Source organism: Prunus persica, chromosome G1 (assembly GCF_000346465.2).
Source record: "Prunus persica cultivar Lovell chromosome G1, Prunus_persica_NCBIv2, whole genome shotgun sequence".
Taxonomy (NCBI): Eukaryota; Viridiplantae; Streptophyta; class Magnoliopsida; order Rosales; family Rosaceae; genus Prunus; species Prunus persica.
The window spans coordinates 19,855,052-19,875,668 of NC_034009.1; the positions used below are offsets into that span (position 1 = coordinate 19,855,052).

Genomic DNA, 20,617 nt, shown 5'->3' on the forward strand with positions numbered 1-20,617 from the left:
TATAATATACATATATACACGTATATACATGAATAATATTATTATAACATACCCATATATATTATCTATTATAATATACATGTATATGTATATGTATTATACCCATGTATATATTATAATATATAGATACACCTATATACACATATATTATATACATGTATATATGTATATATATATATGTATATTATAATATATTATATATATACATATATTATACATATATTATATATAGATATGTATTTTATAATATATTAATATATACATGTATATACGTATATATATATATGTATATTATAATATATTTTATATATATACATATATTATACATATATTATATATAGATATGTATTTTATAATATATATATAATATATATGTATATATACATACATATATAATATACATATATACACGTATATACATGTATATTATTATTATTATTATTATTATAACATACCCATATATATATTATATATTATAATATACATACATATATATAAATATATGTATATACACCTATATACACTTATATATATGTATGTACGTTTATATTATTATAATATACTTATATACATGTATATACATATATATTATATATATTATAAAATACATATATACATATATATATATATTTTTGAAAAAATAAAAAAATTATAGTCCTCGTCCAAACATACACCAAACGCAGGATAAGTGTTATCCAACTTAGACCAAGCTAAGCCAAGCCAAGCCAGTCCCTAAGCATAGTCCATGTCAAGACAGTCCTGTGTACCAAACGAGCCCATTTGTTCGATTGTTTCATGTTTTGCAATCCAGCCAGGGACTAAGGGATCTATCCAGTCTCTCAAGCTGTGTTTATTGGAATATCTTGCCATTCTCTATGGAACGAGATGATAAGAATGGTGTCAAGATACTTACATGATACAGGAGCTTCAACTGCCGCGCATTTTATTACAGGTGAAAACAGGACAGCAAGATAGAAAAATGGACTAGAATGCTTTGGGTTATGGGAATGAATAATAATCATTCGATTTTTTTCTTCTGTAGTCATAGCTTCTAATTATTGACTTGCTTGAGAGGTTGATACCCCCCATTTTTTTGGATCCAGATCCTCTGCTCTGATTTTCTCTGCCATAATCTGCTTTACTTTTGTTCTCTCTATGCCACCTCATTAAAATTTAATCTAAGGGACTTAAAAATTGACACATCATCCTTGAAACAAAAATCCAATTTACTCCTAATTTAAAAATATATATAAAAAAACTCATAATCCAACTAACGGCAAAATTAACATCATGTCCTCTTTCTTCTCTTCCTTCTTCCTATCTCACATTTGTTTTTTTTTTTTTTTTTTATAACTCAATCCTTGTCTCGCCTCCTGTTCTTATTTTTTTTTTCCCTTCTTTATGTCTGTGCCCCAAAATCTTCTCTCTCACACGAAGCCTTCATTTCTCCAAAACCTCTACAATCACAATCCTTTCTTTTTCCCCTATCAAAAGAAAAATCATGTTTTAAGAGAGAGTGATTTAAGAGTTAAAAGTTATGTTATTAAGGAGCCAAACAAAATGACATAAATAGATATGTATTATGAATTATCAAGCACAGAAAGCAGTTTGGTTTAGTGCGTCTTATGGAGACGAACAGAAAACACAAACACAAATACCCGAATTGAAGGAAACCGACCAATCTTGGGGGTAACAAACAGAAAACTCCCAACAAAATTAATTTCAATTAAGTGGGTTACCAAATTGAATTATACTCCAAGCCACAAACCATATGAATGTCAATGGAGAGCTCCCTGCCACTTAAAACAAAGCATCTAAAGCTGTAATAACAGGGAGGAAAGTGAGAACTGGTTAGGACAATTTGCAATCTTGAAAGAAAGTGACGAACTGGCTTCCATTGTTCCTACCATCCCCACTCCATATTTGCTCTCCTAAAGTCCACTTCCTATTGTTATACCAACCAAAAAGCACAAAAAATTTAACACGCAATAAACATAAGTATAAACATAAAAGACTTCTATAGACTTCTATAGTGACCTGCATGCCCACAGATTTTTTTATATTCCCTGCACAGAAAAAGGAATGTAGGCAATCAAATGACGTTACAATAAAAGGAGGGGGCTGCTAACCTCTTTTGAATCCAAAGTACCTTTTTCATCTACTAATCAACCAATTTCTCCTCTAATCCAACATGAAACAAACACAACATTAGAAACCAATTCTACTATTTTACAATTTTGTTTAATGATCCATACAAAAATAAAGAGAGCATGATCAAGGACGGACCCAGGATTTCAAATTGGGGTGGGCTAAATTTACCTTACACACATAGCTATTAAACTTGATAGTATGAAGTGAAATCCATTGATAACAAAAGACTACACCTAATCATGATGACATAATGAGTTTTACCCCTCAAAACGCATCTAGTACATAGTTCTTTTATATTTTCTACGTGCAGGGGTATGTGAAGTGAAGGGGGGTTATTAAAAAGAAAATAAGAGGGGTTGTTTTCGACCAAAATATAAAAGAAGCAGGGGTTTTTTGTGTTTGGCATTTGGCCCCTTTTGTACCAAAAAGAAAAGGAGAGAAAAAAAAAAAAGATGAAGGGGGATTATGAGAGTGCAGTGCAGGGCTATTCATTGGGTGGGATGGGTGTATCAGTTTAGTCTTAAAAAGACAAAGTCACCTGGGCAATAGTACAGGTTAGTCAAAGAGTACGTCCGTATGCATGCTGGTTCAGAATCTTTTTCACTCTGTAATTGTCCAATTTCCTTCAGTTTGTCAACCTGTAAATCATCAAGTTAGGCATACAATCCTAAAAATATATGCAGAATTGCAGTATGAAATGTGAAAGAACACAATCCTCAACAGATGTCCAGTAACTCTGACTCTATTCTCAGAGAAATCAATTGACGAAAAAAAAGAAAAAAAATATTACCATGACTGTTTTATGGAAACAACACACACCCACCCAACCAACACCACACACCCACCGCACCCACACCCCCCCTCCCCCGCGCGGGGGCAGATCAACAATTGAAGATTATTAGACCCAACTCAAATCATCCAAAACAATTGTTTGAACAATTATCAGAGAAATCAATTGACGAAAAAAAGACAAAAATATTACCATGAGAGTGAATAAGACTCTGCTCGAACCGAGAAACAACTCAGTAACGCCACAACTGCTGGAGACATATTAAGGGTGCCATAGAGGAGAAGAGGTTAATGGAGCAAAAAAAAAAAAAAAAAAGAACTGCACAATGGGGAGAGTTTTTTAAGTTGCCTTTTACAATAATATCCATGTCAACTATTGATATGGATTTTGACTGCAGCAATTACCTTTTTGTTTCAGGGGTGTTGTTTTCCTCTCTTTTTTGGTGAAGTCTCTGACCCCAACTGCTTTTTACCTGGCTTTATAATAGTAGAGATAGATAAAAATAGGACAGAAGCACCCAACTCAAAAATAAAAATAAAAATGAGATTCGCATCTCCACTTTAACCTTTTTTTTTTTTTACAAAAAAAATTTATACAAGTCATAATCTAAATTACTTTAAATTGCTTTCTAAACTCTCATGTATGAGATTACTTTTAGTTTTTAAGTATGTTAGTGGATAGATTATGATTAGGAATAGCATTTGTATGAGGAATTATCTAGTCACTCCAAAATGTCCCAAAAACCAGGTAATTAAAGAAAATCATCCCCATATGCATAAATATTCATCAAAATGTTTGGCAGATAGCACTCCAATCTGAAGAAAAGGTATATTTCATTTAATACTTTATAAATCTCTTCTAATTGAGGATGTGATTTATCAGCAGCCAAAAATTCATGAAACTCACCCTCCACCTCTATCAAGCTATGGCCAGGATTCTTCCTCACACCCCTCTCTTTCATCAAGCTTCTAACAATCCTTACATCATCCCATCTTTTCTTATTAGCATATAAATTTGCCAGCAGTACATAAATACCACTGTCTTCTGGATCCAACTCTAACAGCTTCTCAGCTGAAAGCTTAGCCAGCTCTACATTCCCATGAATCTTACATGCATTAAGAAGGGCACCCCAAGCAGACACTCCTGCTTCCATTGGCATTTTGTTTATCAGCTGATAAGCTTCTTCTAGCTGCCCAACTCTTCCAAGCAAATCTATCATGCATGCATAATGTTCCTCTTTGGGCTCTACATCATAATCTCTAGTCATGCTTTTGAAATGCTCTCTGCCCTGAGAAACTAATCCGCCATGGCTGCAGGCAGACAACACTGCCACAAATGTGATATCATCAGGCTTCAATCCCATAGTTTTCATTTGGTTGAAAATAGTGAGCGCTTGCTTAGCATCGCCTGCATATCCGGCAATCATGGTATTCCAAGAAACCAAATTTCTCTCTGGCATTTCACCAAAGAGTTCTGTAGCCGAATTTATGCTCCCACACTTGGCATACATGTCCATCAACGCATTCCCCAAAATTACACTGGGTTGAATACACCTTCGATTGAGATAGTGCTGGTGAATCCACTGACCCAAATCCAGGCAACCCAACTGACCACAAGCAGAGAGCACACACACTAAACTGTTCTCCGTCGGAACCAAACCTGTCTCCACCATCTCATGAAACAATTTCAACGCTTCACCTGGTCGATTATTCTGAGTATAACCCGCAATCATGGCATTCCAAGATACTACATTTCTTTCAGGCATGTCATTGAAAAACTTTCTTGCAGAGTTTAAGTCCCCCAATTTAGCATAGCCATTAACCATACTAGTCCATGAAAACACATCCCTGACTTTCATGTTGTCAAAAGTCTCTTTAGCCGCTGTCAAGGAACCACATTTCACATACATATCCAACAAAGCATTAAGCAAATTTAAGCTACAATTCACATTCTTCTTTTGTACATATTCATGAATGGTCTTCCCCACACCACCATTTCCCTTATCGGAACAAGCAGAAAGCACCGCAATTATAGTAACCTCATTTGGCTCGACATCACTCACCAACATTGAGCCAAACAATTTCATAGCCTCATCTGAACAAGTACGAGTCGCATACCCATCAATCATCGTGGTCCAAGTCACAACATCTCTAACAAAAGTTTCATCAAAAACCTTGCGTGCAAGACTTAGGAACCCACCTTCAGCATAGTAATGCACCAACCCATTTCGTACCAGCAAATCAGAATCAAAACCCAACTTCCAAATCAGGCAATGAACTGAATGCCCCTCCAGGATTCTCGTAAACTGCTCGCACGCCTTGAGCGCGAAAATAAAACTTCTGCCGTCCATTTCGACGTGTTGACGGACCATTTGGCCAAAGAATGAAAACCCAATTGTTGGAATTTGAACTTTACAGTAGCCTCTGATCATCGTGTTCCACATATAAGTATTGGGTTTTTCAATTTGTGTAAAAAGAAGATGTGCATATTGAATGTCACCACCATCGGCGAGAGCACAGAAGGCTAAAATCCTGCTGAGTGGAAATGTATGCGTGATGAGGCCAGTGCAAGTCATTTGCGCTTGAATTTGCTTCAACTCGAGCATGGTGGTGCAAGACTCCATGATTAGCAGAGTTGGGTTGGTGATTATTACGTTGGTCTTGGAGTTCCATATGGCTTTGGTGGTGGACATTGATGAGAATGGTTTCAGAGATTGGAGGAGGACTTGGGGCCTGTAAGCAGAGAACAGAGAGTGGAACCAGGACTTCATAACAGGGTGGGTATGGGCACACTGACTTTTGTATGCGACCAAAGAGTCCACTAGTAGGTGGTTTAGCTAGATCTGGAATGGAAGAAACATGACTTTGCTCATAGACTATCTGCAATGCCACTGCTTCTTGAAAACTTGATAGCCAGACACTGACAGCACAGAGAACCTGCAACCACATATAAACCTATCTTCAGCGAGTAGCAAGGACATATAATACTTCTTACCCTAAAGAATGTAATGCAACTATAATACACAACAAACATGTATCTAAAACTGAGACACATGCAATTCAGTCATATGTGTGTATGCGAAAGAGAGAGAGAGAGCAAAGTTTTCAGTCAAATGAGACTGCATCCATTTTCTTATTCATATGTTTGTCTTATTATAAACATAAGAGCAACTGATTCGTCCCAAGGGAGAATACTGCACAAGCCAACCATAACCAGCAGTATATCATTGTGTTATGCCAGTCAAACTTGTTCATTCATGGCCCTTCATCTGACTATGGCCTCAAACATGTGTAAAAGCATCTCCATCACTTATTCTTTAACTAATAAACAAACAAAACTCATTGTGCCTTTTGTGTTCATATAGTCAAAACAACAGCACAAATGCATCTTTACCAGAACATTAAACCATGAGTTAGACACATAGTCAATCCGTCCTATCTACAGCCACACTTCCTGCAAAAAAATAAATAGCAGCAAAAAAACATGGGAGATTGGGAATGTTCACTGAGATAGCCAGTTGCATGAAGACGATCACAGAACATAGAGACAACTATCAGATTCCAAGTGAGAATCCAGTGCATATCACACTCTAAGTAGTTCATTCCTCCAAAAAAAGATAATCCTATTCTAAATTTGGAACAATTAATCGTCAAACAATAATCATTAAACCATGATGCCGTTTTGATAGACAAGCTGCTAAAAACAAACCATAGAACCATACACTGCAAGTTTAAAATTACTTGGAAGATAAAAGTTACCAAAAGAATTGATTTAAGGGAGATGTCTGACAATAAATCACCACTACACTACAGGATGAGACTTATTTCATAGTCATAACAGTACTACAGTAGTGAATGAGACTACAATATATTACCACACATTAAGTAGTCATATCATCTAAAAACCAAACTTATGCTTCAGTGATATTTCCCATTCTTTTCCTTCACCCTACTGAAAATTCTAAAGCAGGCTAGGTAGAATTAATTACAAGCTTACCTTTGAGATGACTAACAGTTTGAAAGCAGTCCATAACTAGCCCTCTGGTGTCATAGAGATTTACATGAGTAATCGTTACAGTAGTTGGTGATATGCCCAAAAACAGCTCTGGTCAATGAAGCAATACCTGTGCCACCTTCAAGCATCAGCAAATACATAAGGGAACATTATTAACTCCTACAGAGTGCAGATAAAAAGACATAACACACATTAATATTTTCAGCAATCACAGCAATAAAAGAAACACTAGCGACAAAATTTGTGAATTTCAAGTATCAGGAATAATATTGCCCCTCACAAAATGAAACATCCAAAACGCAAAGAAGAAGAGTTTAAGTTGTTGGCACAGAGGCAATAATTGTTATTGACCAAGAACACTGCTAGATACATCTTTAGCCTTATGAGAACGTCTTGTCTCATGCAAGCTTCAAAAATTAGCTCATTTCCACAGAGAGAGAGAGACTAGACAGTGAGGACTTATATTGCGTAGTTTGAAACATTATGAATATCAATGCAACTAGAAGTACTGAAATGAAGTTACGATGAGATTAACTGCACCAGATCTACAGTATATAAACGTCCTAAAGGAGGGTTTTTATTTACCCTTTGGTTCTAAGCTCATACGTTCAGAAAGATTATGGCAAATCCACCTGTTTTAGGATACACAACCACCACCTCAGATCATATTAATCCAAATTCGAACTTTTTAGTAAGCCTAGTATTGATGGGTCAACTACTGTAACCACTCAAGGTGAGTTGCTTCATCTTTTCAGAACAATGCACACAACAAACATACCATCTAAAATTTCATTTCGCAGCAATGAAGCTAATAATAGATCATGAAATCAAAGTATTATTATTATTTCATTTAAAAACCGGAAAAGGGAAAAAGAGCAGCCAAAAAAAAATGGATATCACTCACGGAGATAAATTGAACATAATGTGGCTCAGAATTCCCATTCTTTTGGCAGCAAAGAAAGGGAAAGAGAAGGCAATGAAAGGAACAAAATTCAGAAACAAAACTTAAGATTCACAGTTTTCCAATTGAGGAGAAAATTGAAAAGGCAAGCACAGCTACCAAACACCAAATCTTTTCTGGTATTTTCCAACACTTTAGCCACCAAGCAGCAGATGAATTAGAGATATCCAAGTACAAGAAAACCAGAAGAAACAGAAAAGTACCTGAAGATGTTGAACCCATAGAACATAGATTTAGTACTGAGAAATTGAGAGGGTTCTGGGTTTGGATCGGAAGCCCTAGCAGGCACTCATTGCTTGGAGGTAGGAACTTTGGGATGGAGGAAACCAGTCAATTTGGAAACCCTAACCGGAGCGGAGCGGAGCCTGCTGAGGTGAGCTTCGAAAGCATGAAAATGGTGGTCTCTCTCTCTTCCACTGTGTTCACTTACTGCACGTGGGCGTGGATAAAGTGGACGACGAGCCGTTCTTGAATCGCGAACCCTTTTAGGTATGTCTTCTGAAGAGGTGCTTGCAACCTTGAAGCTCTACTGGATTGCGACCTTGAAAAGGTAGGGTTGATGGTTATTTTCTTAATATCTGTGGGATTATGTGAAATAGGATTTGTTTGATTGCTTGGGATTTTGTTAAATTGGTTTTGGGTTTTATTGCTTTTGGTTAGGTTTTTTGAATATTCATGCTCATCCATTTGGGTTTGACCAATTGTATTTAGATTGATCTGGATATGTGAATCAGGAAACTTGAGATTTTCCGTTTGATGTAGTGGATGCTGTTGTGTTCATGTTATTGTGCAGTCGTATTTTTGTTATGTTGCTGTTATATTGCTGTTATATTGTGGTTATATTGCCTTTATATTGCTGTTATATTGTCTTCTTATTGCCTGGTTATTGTGGTTGTACTGTGGTAATGAAATGTTGTTTTGTCATGGTCAGAAATGAAGACAATTGTTATTCTGGTTTGCTACAATGGAAAATGGGTAAACTTAAAAGAAGATGTGCAAATACGAAGGGGGTGACTCAAAAAACTTAATAGTTCCACGGACCGTCACATTTGATGAACTATTGAATTGTGTGCATCATATTGGTAATACAAATTTGGTATTTTCCCAAATTTCCAATTTTATATGCAATGCTTTGTATTTGTTTTTCGGTCGTATCACGTTTCTATATTTTCGTTGTTCTTCAGATTTTGTCATTTTTAATTTTTCTGTGATTTGAGTATATTCAGAAATTGGGCATTTCCCAGTAATGTAATTTTCCGATTTTCTAATTTGTCAATTTCGTTTTCTATGTTTTTAAAATTTCCAAAAATTGCTTAGTTACAAAATCCATTTTTGGCCTGAAATCCAATTTTATTGCTATTATTGTAATGCTCTAATGCTCTAAATTATAGCCAAGGAGTAAATGGTGTACATTTCAATCCAATCAATTTAATGCACCAACTACATACCTAATTTCGTCATATATAGACATACAACTAACTCCTTGAACACAATATAAAATAGACAAGAAAGACAAACATTCTCCAGTAAAGATGACCATATTTTTGTTTACAAGTTTTCAATAAATATAATTGTGAGACTGAATATACTTTTAAAATTTATTTTTGCAAACTGCAGTTGTCAATTGTCCCTGACAATAGTTAAAGATGTCGGACGTACGGCCTCCAAACGAAGATGTCAGTTACCCGGGAGACCAATCGTGGCATGTGCCGTTCCCATCTCTACCTCTGACTCCAATTGCCACCCTATTGCAATTATATTGGCCTAATATTGCCACTATATTGTTGTATATTGCCCAAATATTGTGGTTCTATTGTATGTATATTGACTAGGGCTCGTCATTGGGTTTAGAGTTTAGGGCCTACTTTATTCAAAAACAAGAAGAAGAGGAGAAAGGAACAACGTGCCTTTCAAAAAGAGGTACTTAGCTGCATCATAATTACACCGTAAGACATTGTAAGAAATAATTATTAAAAATTATTTAGAAAAAAAGAAGGGTATGAATAAATATGCAAATGCTTGGTGATGGGTTGAAAAAAAGCATGATTGTATTTGGTGGTGTGATTATGTTTGGTGATATGATATGTTGTTCAACTTAATCTTCATATATATAATTGTTGTATTAATAAGTGACACAAATTAATCTCGTAATCATCCCATCATTAATTAGTAATGGGTCAAGATGAGTAAATGAAATGAAACAAAACAAGAAACCCAAAATAAACACAAATAACAATTTTCAATACCCTTTCATTGCCACTATATCACCAGTTTATTGCGTTTTATGCAGAAATGAATTATGCACTTCCTCTATTTTCTACCCATTATGCAAATTTTGTGTTATGTATATGATTGGTTTGAGCACAGAAAAATGAACAAAACTACACGGACCAAATGTCAAAAAAGGATACAAAAAAGAATAGAAGTCAGTGGAAATGAACACGTCATTTCAAACAAGTGAACTGTCATACCTTCATAAAGAGCAAGTATGCTTATATATCAAGCAGTACGAAATAGTTGAACTTCACAATCTAAATAATAAGTAGGCTAACCATGATTGCAACTCGAAAACAAAACCCAAAAATGGAATCAATGTATGTGCCATGTAAGGCAATTAGCCACTGCCACTGACTGTACAATATTACATTTCACCTTGCTACACAGAATACCTAAACCAAATAGCTTTTATTATTATTTGCTAGGCTCCCTGCACCAGCTTTCTTGCGTGTGGAAGACATTTTTTCAATTACACGCAATTTATGATTTTTTAATTTTTTTTTTTCCAATTGTGTTTTTCTGGATGGTTGTTTTAAAAGTTTTCTATATCACTAGTATTTATCTAGATGCATGTCTCAACCTTTTTTTTTCTTTTATCGGGGGTAAACTGTTAATACGTGCATCTAGAAAAATACGAGCAATAAAGGAAAACTTTTAAGATGGTCATCTAGAAAAATATAATTGCAAAAAAAAAAAAAAAAATGTAAATCGCGTGTAGTGTGTGTGATTGAAAAAAGTCTAAGAGCATCCACAATGGGCTACCTAAACCACCTCCTTAGACAAATTTTATGGAGGATTTGGAAAAATACATCTCCAACCATGCTCCCTATCCACCTCCTAAAATAGAGAGACCTCTAGGAGCTCCAATCTGAGGAGAGAGAAAGGACTCCTAGTGGCCCCTATAGTTAATGCTGCTTTATTTAATGAGTATTTCAAACCTTTAATTAATATTTATTAATATTAATATTATTTTTTAATAGAAATTGACCAATTAAAAAAGAGTTATATCATTTATGACTCCCTAAACTAGAGAGCATGATTGTAATTTAAATTTTATAGAGAGCTCCTAAAATAACTTTTATATGTTTTTAGCTCAAATTTAACTGAAAAATAGAAAGCATGATTGTGGATGCTCTAATTAGTTTTAGGAGCTAAGACTATTCATAAAAGTTATTCAAATTCTCCAAATTGATTTTTATACTCCAATTATTGAATGAATGTTGGCCGTGTGAACATTTTTTTTAGGGCTAACGACAAAAGACACCCTGCTGGTTTAGGGTTATTCTCGAATTGGACCACACAGTATCAATTTTATCAATTTACGCCCTGACGTTTTGAACATCGTCCAATTTTATCCTTCCGTTAAGTTGACTAGACAATCAATCGTTAACTGCTGACGTGGCACCCGTGGGACCCACCTCACCAGCGATTTGACCATTCATCTCATGCCATCTGAAGGGCAGTTTTGGGTTTCTACAATTTTTTTATTTTAAAAAAAAAACTGAACATTGCGCCCAAAATTGGGCACGCTTTGCAAGAAGACGATTGAAGTAAAAGCCCCAAATCGTCATTCGTCCTCAACCTCAGTTGGAGATCGAAGAGAAAGCCCCAAAATTGTCCTAAACCCTAACATAAATCCTAAATTTCCATAGCTGAGGCTCAGATATACGATTTCGAAGAAGTGAGCCGCCCGATTATATTGGATCCTTAACCCAGAAAACGAAGGAGAAATGGAGCATCAGGCAATGGTGTGTTGGTGTGCTAAGAATGCGAGAATTCGAACTTCGTGGACAATTTCGAATCCTGGGAGGCGATTCGCTGTGTGTGCAAAGGTAAAAAACTGGATTTGGTGCAAATATTAGAATTTGAATTGTAGCAGGTGCAAATGTTAATTTACAGAGTGAGTTTTGTGCAGGGTAGAGGAGGTTGTGATTTCTGGATTTGGTATGATGTAGAAATGTGTGAAAGGTCTAAAGTTGTGATTCCGGGGTTGCTAAAATTGCGAGATAAGTTGGAGAATCACTAGCAAAGGCTAGACGTAGAGAGAAGGTTCTTTGGGCAGCATTGGTGGTGTCGTGAATGCTTGTTGCAATGTCCTTCTTTGGACGGAATGGTGGATCAGATGGACTGAAGATGAAGACTTTGGAATTGGCATGAAAGGGGGTATTTTAGGGATGCACTGTGCTTTTGGTATGGGGAGTACTGTGCTTTTAGTTAGGTATGCACTGTGCCTTTGGTATGGAAAGCAGTGTGGTTTTGGTTATGTAATGGGAATGAACATTTTGCATTTTGGTTATGTAATGGGAATGGCTATGTAATCTGCATACAGTGTGAAATTTTGGTAATGCAATGGCCTGTTCATTCCAACAACTTGTGTGTACAACGTACGAGCATATTGATTTTCACTTGTAACATTACAACAAAATATGCCACCTAATAACATATCCACTTGTAGCATCACAACAAAATAGGCCACATAACAGCATTTACAACCTTCCAAAATAACAGAACCTGTGTTCCAAAAAAAAACATAACCTATTTTCCAAAACAAGCGTACATGTTTTCCAAAAACACAGTACCTGTTTACCAAAAAAACAGAACCTGTCTTACATATTTGATCACAAGTTATCTTCCTAACACAAGGCAACTTGTCTTCCAACATAACATAATAACATAATAACCTAATCCAACCAGCTAATAAAGGTAAAACTGTCTCTTGCGCAAAATAACCAAACTAGCTAATACAACACAGACAATCATCATTCCTTGCTCAAGTTTGATGCCCCCACAACCATAGGTCGTTTCCTTAATAAATAAGAATTGCCAATTGAAGCTTCAATTGATGCAGGAGGGGCAGATCCAGTTGCAGGTGTTGAGGATGGAGTAGCTGAATCAGTTGGTGGTGCATTTGAACTTTCAGCTGCATTGGTGGCCTTTCTCTTTCATTTTCCTTTCTGCACAGATCTTGCAGGCTTAGCTCGCCTTGTTTTTGTACTGGGACCAACTTCACTTGTTTGAGTAGTTTGCTGGGATGAGACAACAAATCAAACATGTTAGTTGCATCATATTCCAAAAACATTAACATTTATAACATTAAGAAATGTTCATCCTTAGATGTTTACCTCAACCTTCCTCTTTTTGATTTTTGTTTTTGGAGGGAGATTCCTATGACAAGTCATTTTATTGTGGCCCTTTCTTCCACATTGGCCACACCTCAGTGAGTCTTGAACTTTGGTAACAACATTGGCCTTGTTGCTGCATTCACCTGCTTCCTTCCTTCTAGCCTTTCTTGGCCTTCCAGGTTGTTTGGAGTATGAAGGAGGCACACATGGTGGCATATTAGTTCTATCCCACAACTCCATCTCATTCATAGGTAGTATGAGGTTTTCATATGCCTTAAAATATGTCTAAGTGTGATAACATGCATCCACATAATCCATTACGTTCAGGCCCCCATTGTAATTTATAGCTGCCACTCCATGAACATAAGGCCAACCAATCGAATCTCATTCTCTGCAAGAACAGTTCCTCAAATCCAAGTCCACAATATACTATGAAATCCCACCACTGCCAACTTGAAATTTTCCTCCACCTAACCACATAGTCACACAATCACCTGCTTTTGCTTTATTAATCTTTACCTTCTTAAAAATCTTGGGGCAAATTTCCTTTGTCCAATTCTTCATTTTGTCCCTTTTGCCTTGTATCCTCCTCATCAACTTACACCTAACTATCTCAAGCATGGTCAGTATTGGCTTATCTCTGCATGCCAATATGAATGAGTTGAAGGACTCACACATATTGTTTAAAAGCATATCACACTTCACATGAGTGCTGAAGTGTGATAGAGACCATTGCCTAGGAGGTTTTCCTGGTTCAGTCAGCCAAGCATAAGCATCCATATCAAGGTTTTTCAGCTCTCCATCTGTCTTGCAAACTGTGGAACAGTTGTTGCTTTTGCAGCACCCCAGAATTTGTCAGACAAAGCTTTCCCTTTGAATTGTAATATGAAGTTGGTGAACAGATGTCTTGCACAAAACTTGTGTTCACTATTAGGAACAACTTGCTCAAAAGCTAGTAATAATCCTTTTTGCTTGTCTGATATGAAAGTGTATCCAAACTGGTTAACAATCTCTACATCCTTTACCAGTAATTCCAGAAACCAAACCCATGACTCCTTACACTCAGACTCAACCACTGCATATGCAATCACCCATGTTTTATTATTAGCATCTATACCAACTGCTGCTAAAAATTGCCCTCTATATACACCTTTCAAGAAGCAGCCATCCAATCCAATAATGGGTCTGCATCCAGCAATGAACCCTGCTTTACATGCACCTAGGCACACATATAACCTTTGAAACACTGGATGACCCAATTGTTCATTGAAATCACATTGAACTTTGGTTGTTGTTCCTGGATTGGTCTTCCTTAACTCTTCACAATAATCCCAAATTCTGGAGTATTGCTCTGTGTATATTCCCTCAATCTGTCTCAATGCCCTTTCTTTTGCCCTATAAACTTGTTGCCTAGAAACTCCAGTCTTATAATCCTTCTCCACAGTCTCCATGAATGAGCTAACTGGCCAACTTGGATTGCTCTTCAATGTTTCCATATATTTGGCACGCAGCCAACTAGACTTCACAGTGGGGTTCTCCCAAACAATACCACAAGTGTGTTCACCCTCATATTTCTTAATCTGCAGGGTCTTCTCATGCTACATTTTGGAAGCATATATCTCCCATTGGCAATCTGGATATGCACAAACTGCCTTTAGCTTTAAAGCCTCACTTCTTACAAATACAACATCCCTATTCCTCTTTATAAATTGTTCTCTCACAGCCGCTCTAAAAACTTTACAATCGCTAAACTTCATCCCAACCTCAAACTCTAGATCTACCATGTCAGTTGTCGGATTAAACTCTGGCCATCTATCCATCATTGGAGTGTCATCATCACAGTCATATTTAGGCTGCACATTATTAGAATCATACTCCTCTGAATCCAGTTTAACATCTGCACCCTAATCCCAAGATTCAACCCCAGCATTTGTTGACTCTGGCTCTTTTCCTTTTGCCCCCTCTCCAACCCACTCAGTTTGTTTGTCCACCCATTCATCAAAATGGACATCATCATCATTATCATCACAACTAAAGTTAGGGTCTGCAAAATCAGAGTCAAAACTGTCTGCTGACTCCTCCTCATCATGACAGATTGTGGTCCTTGTTCTTGCTTTTCTTGTCTTTATTGGATGACATCTTGATAAGTTGCTCTTTTCTACACTTTCTTCACACAATCTTTTTCTGAACTAGTCCCTCAATCACTGTATTGGACCTTTGGTCTTCTTTATCACGTGTCTTTTTTACATTTTTACTCCTTCTTTTACCAAAAGCTCTTGCCCTCCTTTTCCCAAAAAACAGAACTGACTTTATTTTTCCCTTTGTCTACAATGGCAGGAGATTCCCTCTTAACAGCTCTTTCTTTGTCTTTTTGCACAGCAGATGATTCCATCTCTACTGTCTTTTTTTTGCCTTTTTCAGAAACACCTTGTCCTGCACAAGATTCCCTTGGCTTTTGTGTACCCCAACCACTTTGTTCCCTATTTGGGTCTTCATTGAGCTCTTCTATCACCACACTTTTTTTTTTTTGTTGTTGCCTCTATTGTTTGCATTTCCCACCAACAGGAACACTAGCCCCATAATTGTCATTAAGCTCCTCAATCACAACTCCTCTGTTAGGCACAATATCAGCTTCTACATCAACAAACATATTTGATCCTGATTGACTATAAAACCAACGCTCATAACTATCAACCCCATGATGTAGGAAGATGTCTATTAGCCTTGTCTCTGGTACAAATACAAGCATGTCTATGACATCTTGATCATCATTAAGCTTTGTTAGGCCACTATTGCTATAGATAGGGATACTATAACAGTAACTAATCACCCCATCATAGCCTAACTCCCTCACCATATTGTCTATCTCGGTCATTGACATTCTATCCTTGTCACAATAATCAAACCAAGCTACACTGCCAGAAGCATAACAGTTACCACAGATTTGACCACTATGGTACATTCGAATAGAAAACAATTCAGGATCACCTACATATTACATGTCCCAAACATGGATTATTTTCAGTTCAAACATAAAACACAACACAAAACACAGTATTCAAACATTACACAAAAACCATAACTGACTTTTCAATTATTTTCAGTTTAGGACCATTATACAAAAGTCCAAATTTTTATTAAACAACCATTTTCACACCTTTCCACCTAACACTTTTGCATTATTAAAAGCAGAAGCTTAGAGTATTAAAGGCAGACATTGCCAGCACATGCTTGGCTTGAAAGACTACCTATATTCGAAATCTGCAAGAAGGCCATCTATATTTGACAAAATCTTTCATACTTCTCCCACTAATCCACTAAACCCTATAAAACACAACATTCAAACTAGAATAACCCTTACGACCTCTAACCCATTCAACACAGATATCCCAAATTGCAAAAATTTAAACCAACTTATCGTACAATGGATGCGGAGCGCCTGGAGCCCTGAAATCCTAACTCATTTCTTCTTACTTCTTCGAAATCGTAGAACTTGTTGTCAGCTATGGAGATTTAGGATTTAGGTTAAACTGAGGTTGAGGATGAACGACGGTTTGGGGCTTTTACTTCAGTCGTCTTCTTGCAAAGCGTGCCCAATTTTGGGCGCGATATTCTATATATTTTTTAAAAATTGTAGAAACCCAAAACTGCCCTTCAGATGGCATGAGATGAATGGTCAAATCGCTGGTGGGGTGGGTCCCATGGGTGCCACGTCAGCAGTTAACGATTGACCGTCTGGTCAACTTAACGGAAGGATGAAATTGGACGATGTTCAAAACGTCAGGGTGTAAATTGATAAAATTGATACTGTGGGGTCAAATTCGAGAATGACCCTAAACCACCAGGGTGTCTTTTGTCGTTAGCCCTTTTTAAAAAAAAAATAATTTAAGATAAAATGATAAGAATTTACAATTATAGGGCTTCATTAAAACTTGCTTGGAAACAACTCAGTTGGACAAAAACCCTGGATGAAGGAAAAAAATACTCTTAATGTTCAAAATATTATTTATTAAATCAAGAAAATACACAAAAATACAAACTCCTATGACATTATTTCGACAATGAAGTGTCAAAAATGTAATTTTGAATAAGTGAAATTCGAAAGTAATAATTGATTTCCTAATAGACATTTTATAGGATTTTTATTTTTTATTTTTATCATTTTGTATATTGATGTTTCTCAAAGCTCTGATTTTCTAATTAGGTTTATTTACATCAATGCCTTCTGAAACTACGGTCAAATCTCACATTACCCCTCAAACTTAAAGTGGCCTACTTACTCCGCTTAACAGTATTTTAGTGACCTACTTGCCCCCCGACATCAACTTCGTCCCTAGTTTCGTTATTTTTTATGATGTGGCAAGGGCATAATGGGAATTTCATCCACATCCCTTTTTTCCTCAGTAAACGGCTGTCTGATGTGGCGAAGTGGTCTCCGTCCAAGCACTAACCCTTCCACTCCCACTTTTGTCCTCCCATTTCATCCCCAATTCTCATTGATTCCCGCCATTGATGTTCAAAAAAAAGGCTATATGAAGCCTTTTTTTTCTTCTTCATATTTATTCCTTCCATCCTTATTCCTTCACAGCTCAAACCTTCTTCCTCCTTTGAAAATACCTGTAGGATATCTATATATGCCTAGAGAATGTTAAACAAGCTAATTCGAATTTTTTGCAATAAATAATGATCAACCTTTGAAGCAGGATTGATATTAGTTATCAATCCTGAGATGTGCAAAGCTTAAAATAAAAGAACACGTAGAGAATTATTTTACGTGGTAAAACCCCACCTCTGGGGAAAATCCACGGGACTCCTCAGTCCAACTCAAATCCACTATAGAACGATGATTACAAGAAGTACTCACACACTTATCCTAGACTCATTCTAGATAATGTTTACCGACTTCTTCGTAACTCAACTTCTGTCACGAGATGATCTTCGACACTCCTTATGATGAACGCAATACTGGCCACGATTGCTTCAAGCTCGCCGGAGGGAAACCGCCACCACGGTCTTGGTGCACTCAACCGTATGAGTCACCGACATGCATATGAATGCAATATGAATGATTAAAGTGTTTGATAAATCACCAAGTAAAACATGGAACACTTGATGATTTATCTCAAATATGTGCACAACAACTTTTACTTAAGAATTCTTTTCTACAACACAAAATAACAAAAGCTGCTTATATAATAAACAAGACACACGTTTTATTCAAAGCAAGTTATCTCTAGAAAGAGAGAAACCCAATAGACCAACAATTCTTATTCAAATGTGATTCTCAAACTTGGTCCCATATGGACTCAAGTCAATCACGTCAAAACACAAGCCACACTACTGTGCCATTATGAATAATAACTTTGATTCAATATCAACTTCCTGTAAGGACGCCAAACATGAGACTACAAATAGTATCAATCATGAATATCAATTTTGATCAAGTATGGACTCTAAATGACGATGCCAAACAACCAATCTTTGTGGGAGAAACAATATCTCCTAAAACAAACTAATTAGACCAATCAAGTAGGAAAGTAATCTCAAGAGATAAAATCTAATCCTATTAAAAATAATATTAAGATAAAAATACTTTGAGTGAAAATAACTCCAATTAGGAATCATATAATGAATGCATGATTATGTCATGATTTACCTGAAATCAGTTTCTCATATCGGTCAAGTCAAGCCTCGGATGTATGAGGTTGAATGAGTTGTGCCAAAACGTCCAGTAACAATTCTTCACACACTAATTTTCAACCTATGCTAGAGTCTAGGAAATGACAACACTATTTTCATACTAACAATCTCCCCCTTTGGCATTTCCTAGACAAAACACCTATTACAACTCAAAAGAAATTGCATAAGATTCAACAAATAAAATCCTACTCTAAACTCAAGGCTCTGAATCCCTGCACATTATGAAACAACAAAACCAGTGAAGCATGTGGGAGAAGAAATGTTATTTAAGGCAAAATTACAACACCACTCCCCCTTAATTCTACAACACAATCTCTCCCCCTTTTTATTATAATTTCACAATCATCTCTCCCCCTTTTTGTCAGGAAATCCAAAGAGCAAGGAAAGAGTACAAGGGAGCATATATAAAGGCAAAAATAAGAGGAAAAAATCAGTTGAGCCACAAGTCTGCAACTGGCAGGATTGATAAATGTTAAAATTTTAATGTAAAAGATAAAGCCACACTTAGAAAAGAGACGAAACCACAAAGACATCAATCAAAACATCAATTACTATGCTTAATAAGAACCCAAGACTCCTCCTTCATTCAGGCCAAAAAAAATCTTGAGTACATGCCAACACTATGCATAAGGATAGACAAGCAAAGCCAATACCAATATCTATCTAGAAGCATTTGGAAGCAAGGCCTTTCAAGATCGAAGGCACATCAAATCACAAAGGTTTAATCAAATACTAGGATTATAAAATGGGAATCAAAAGTATTTGTAAGAGATAAAGTCCATCAAAAGAGCAAATATTAAATCTCAATCTCATGTAATGTGACCAAACTTACTTAATAACAAAGAAAAAATCCAATCAAGAGCAAGCCAAGAACATAGAATAAACACATACAAAATGCATACAGAGGTCACCACTTTCATTTTTTCCCTTTTTTTTTTTTTTTTTAAATTTAATATATTTTTTTTTTAATGCTAACTTTATTAAGCTTTCTACAAGACTCATGTAACGGGTGTTAAATCAATGTGCTCAAATCAGATGACTTTAAGACAATGGGTGTTAAAGCACCCCTAGTGTAAGAACCCAAACCAAAATATCTAAAAATTGATAGCCAAAAGACGATTTTGCCCTCGCATATTTTAAAAAGGGGAAAATTTGACTTTTTGATCGGAAAAGAATTTGGCAATTCCGCTTATGCCGTTGCGTAGAGCACGGCGAAACGAGTTCGTAGACATGGAGTAGACCCGAACCGGAGTTGTAATGAAGAAGTTACGGTCAAAATACTCACGAGGGCAAAATGGAAATTTTGGGAGATCATTTTTTTAAAATCTGTTTTCTTCTCTCACTCTCTCATTCTCTCTCTCTCTCTCCCTCTCTCTCTCCCTCCCGATAGTTCAGAAAAACCAGAAGGGCAGCCACCTTCCAAGCCACCCCGACCCTCCGGAACGGACCCAGCAGCACCGGCCAGCTCCCGCCAGCAACCTCAGCCCGTCCGCCGCCCCTGCTGGAGCCGCTGGAAACTGCTGGAAAACGCAGCGGTTTTGGCCGATTTTCCAACCTCAGTTTCTCCCTCATCCGGACACCAAATCAGTCGTGTGAGGTATC

General features: G+C 36.5%; 2 protein-coding genes across 14 annotated transcripts; both read right to left on the reverse strand.

Annotated features, from left to right (window-relative positions):
- LOC18789730 (pentatricopeptide repeat-containing protein At2g22410, mitochondrial) lies at window positions 1,226-8,749 on the reverse strand. Of its 13 annotated transcripts, none has more exons than XM_020560367.1 (8): window positions 8,120-8,748; window positions 6,938-7,073; window positions 3,848-5,877; window positions 3,346-3,413; window positions 3,134-3,191; window positions 2,690-2,789; window positions 2,130-2,181; window positions 1,226-1,484 (listed from the first exon to the last, which is right to left on the reverse strand). In XM_020560367.1, exons 3-4 carry the CDS (start codon window positions 5,709-5,711, stop codon window positions 3,355-3,357), a joined length of 1,923 nt encoding a protein of 640 aa, XP_020415956.1. In that variant the 5' UTR covers window positions 5,712-5,877; window positions 6,938-7,073; window positions 8,120-8,748; the 3' UTR covers window positions 1,226-1,484; window positions 2,130-2,181; window positions 2,690-2,789; window positions 3,134-3,191; window positions 3,346-3,354. The 13 variants fall into 13 exon arrangements, with proteins under 13 accessions (XP_020415956.1, XP_020415943.1, XP_020415959.1 ...); XM_020560354.1 differs by having other exon boundaries at window positions 1,226-1,945; XM_020560370.1 differs by lacking the exon at window positions 2,130-2,181.
- Window positions 14,107-16,277, reverse strand: LOC18790822. Its single transcript, XM_020555275.1, has 3 exons — window positions 15,879-16,277; window positions 14,995-15,219; window positions 14,107-14,913 (listed from the first exon to the last, which is right to left on the reverse strand). Exons 1-3 carry the CDS (start codon window positions 16,275-16,277, stop codon window positions 14,107-14,109), a joined length of 1,431 nt encoding a protein of 476 aa, XP_020410864.1.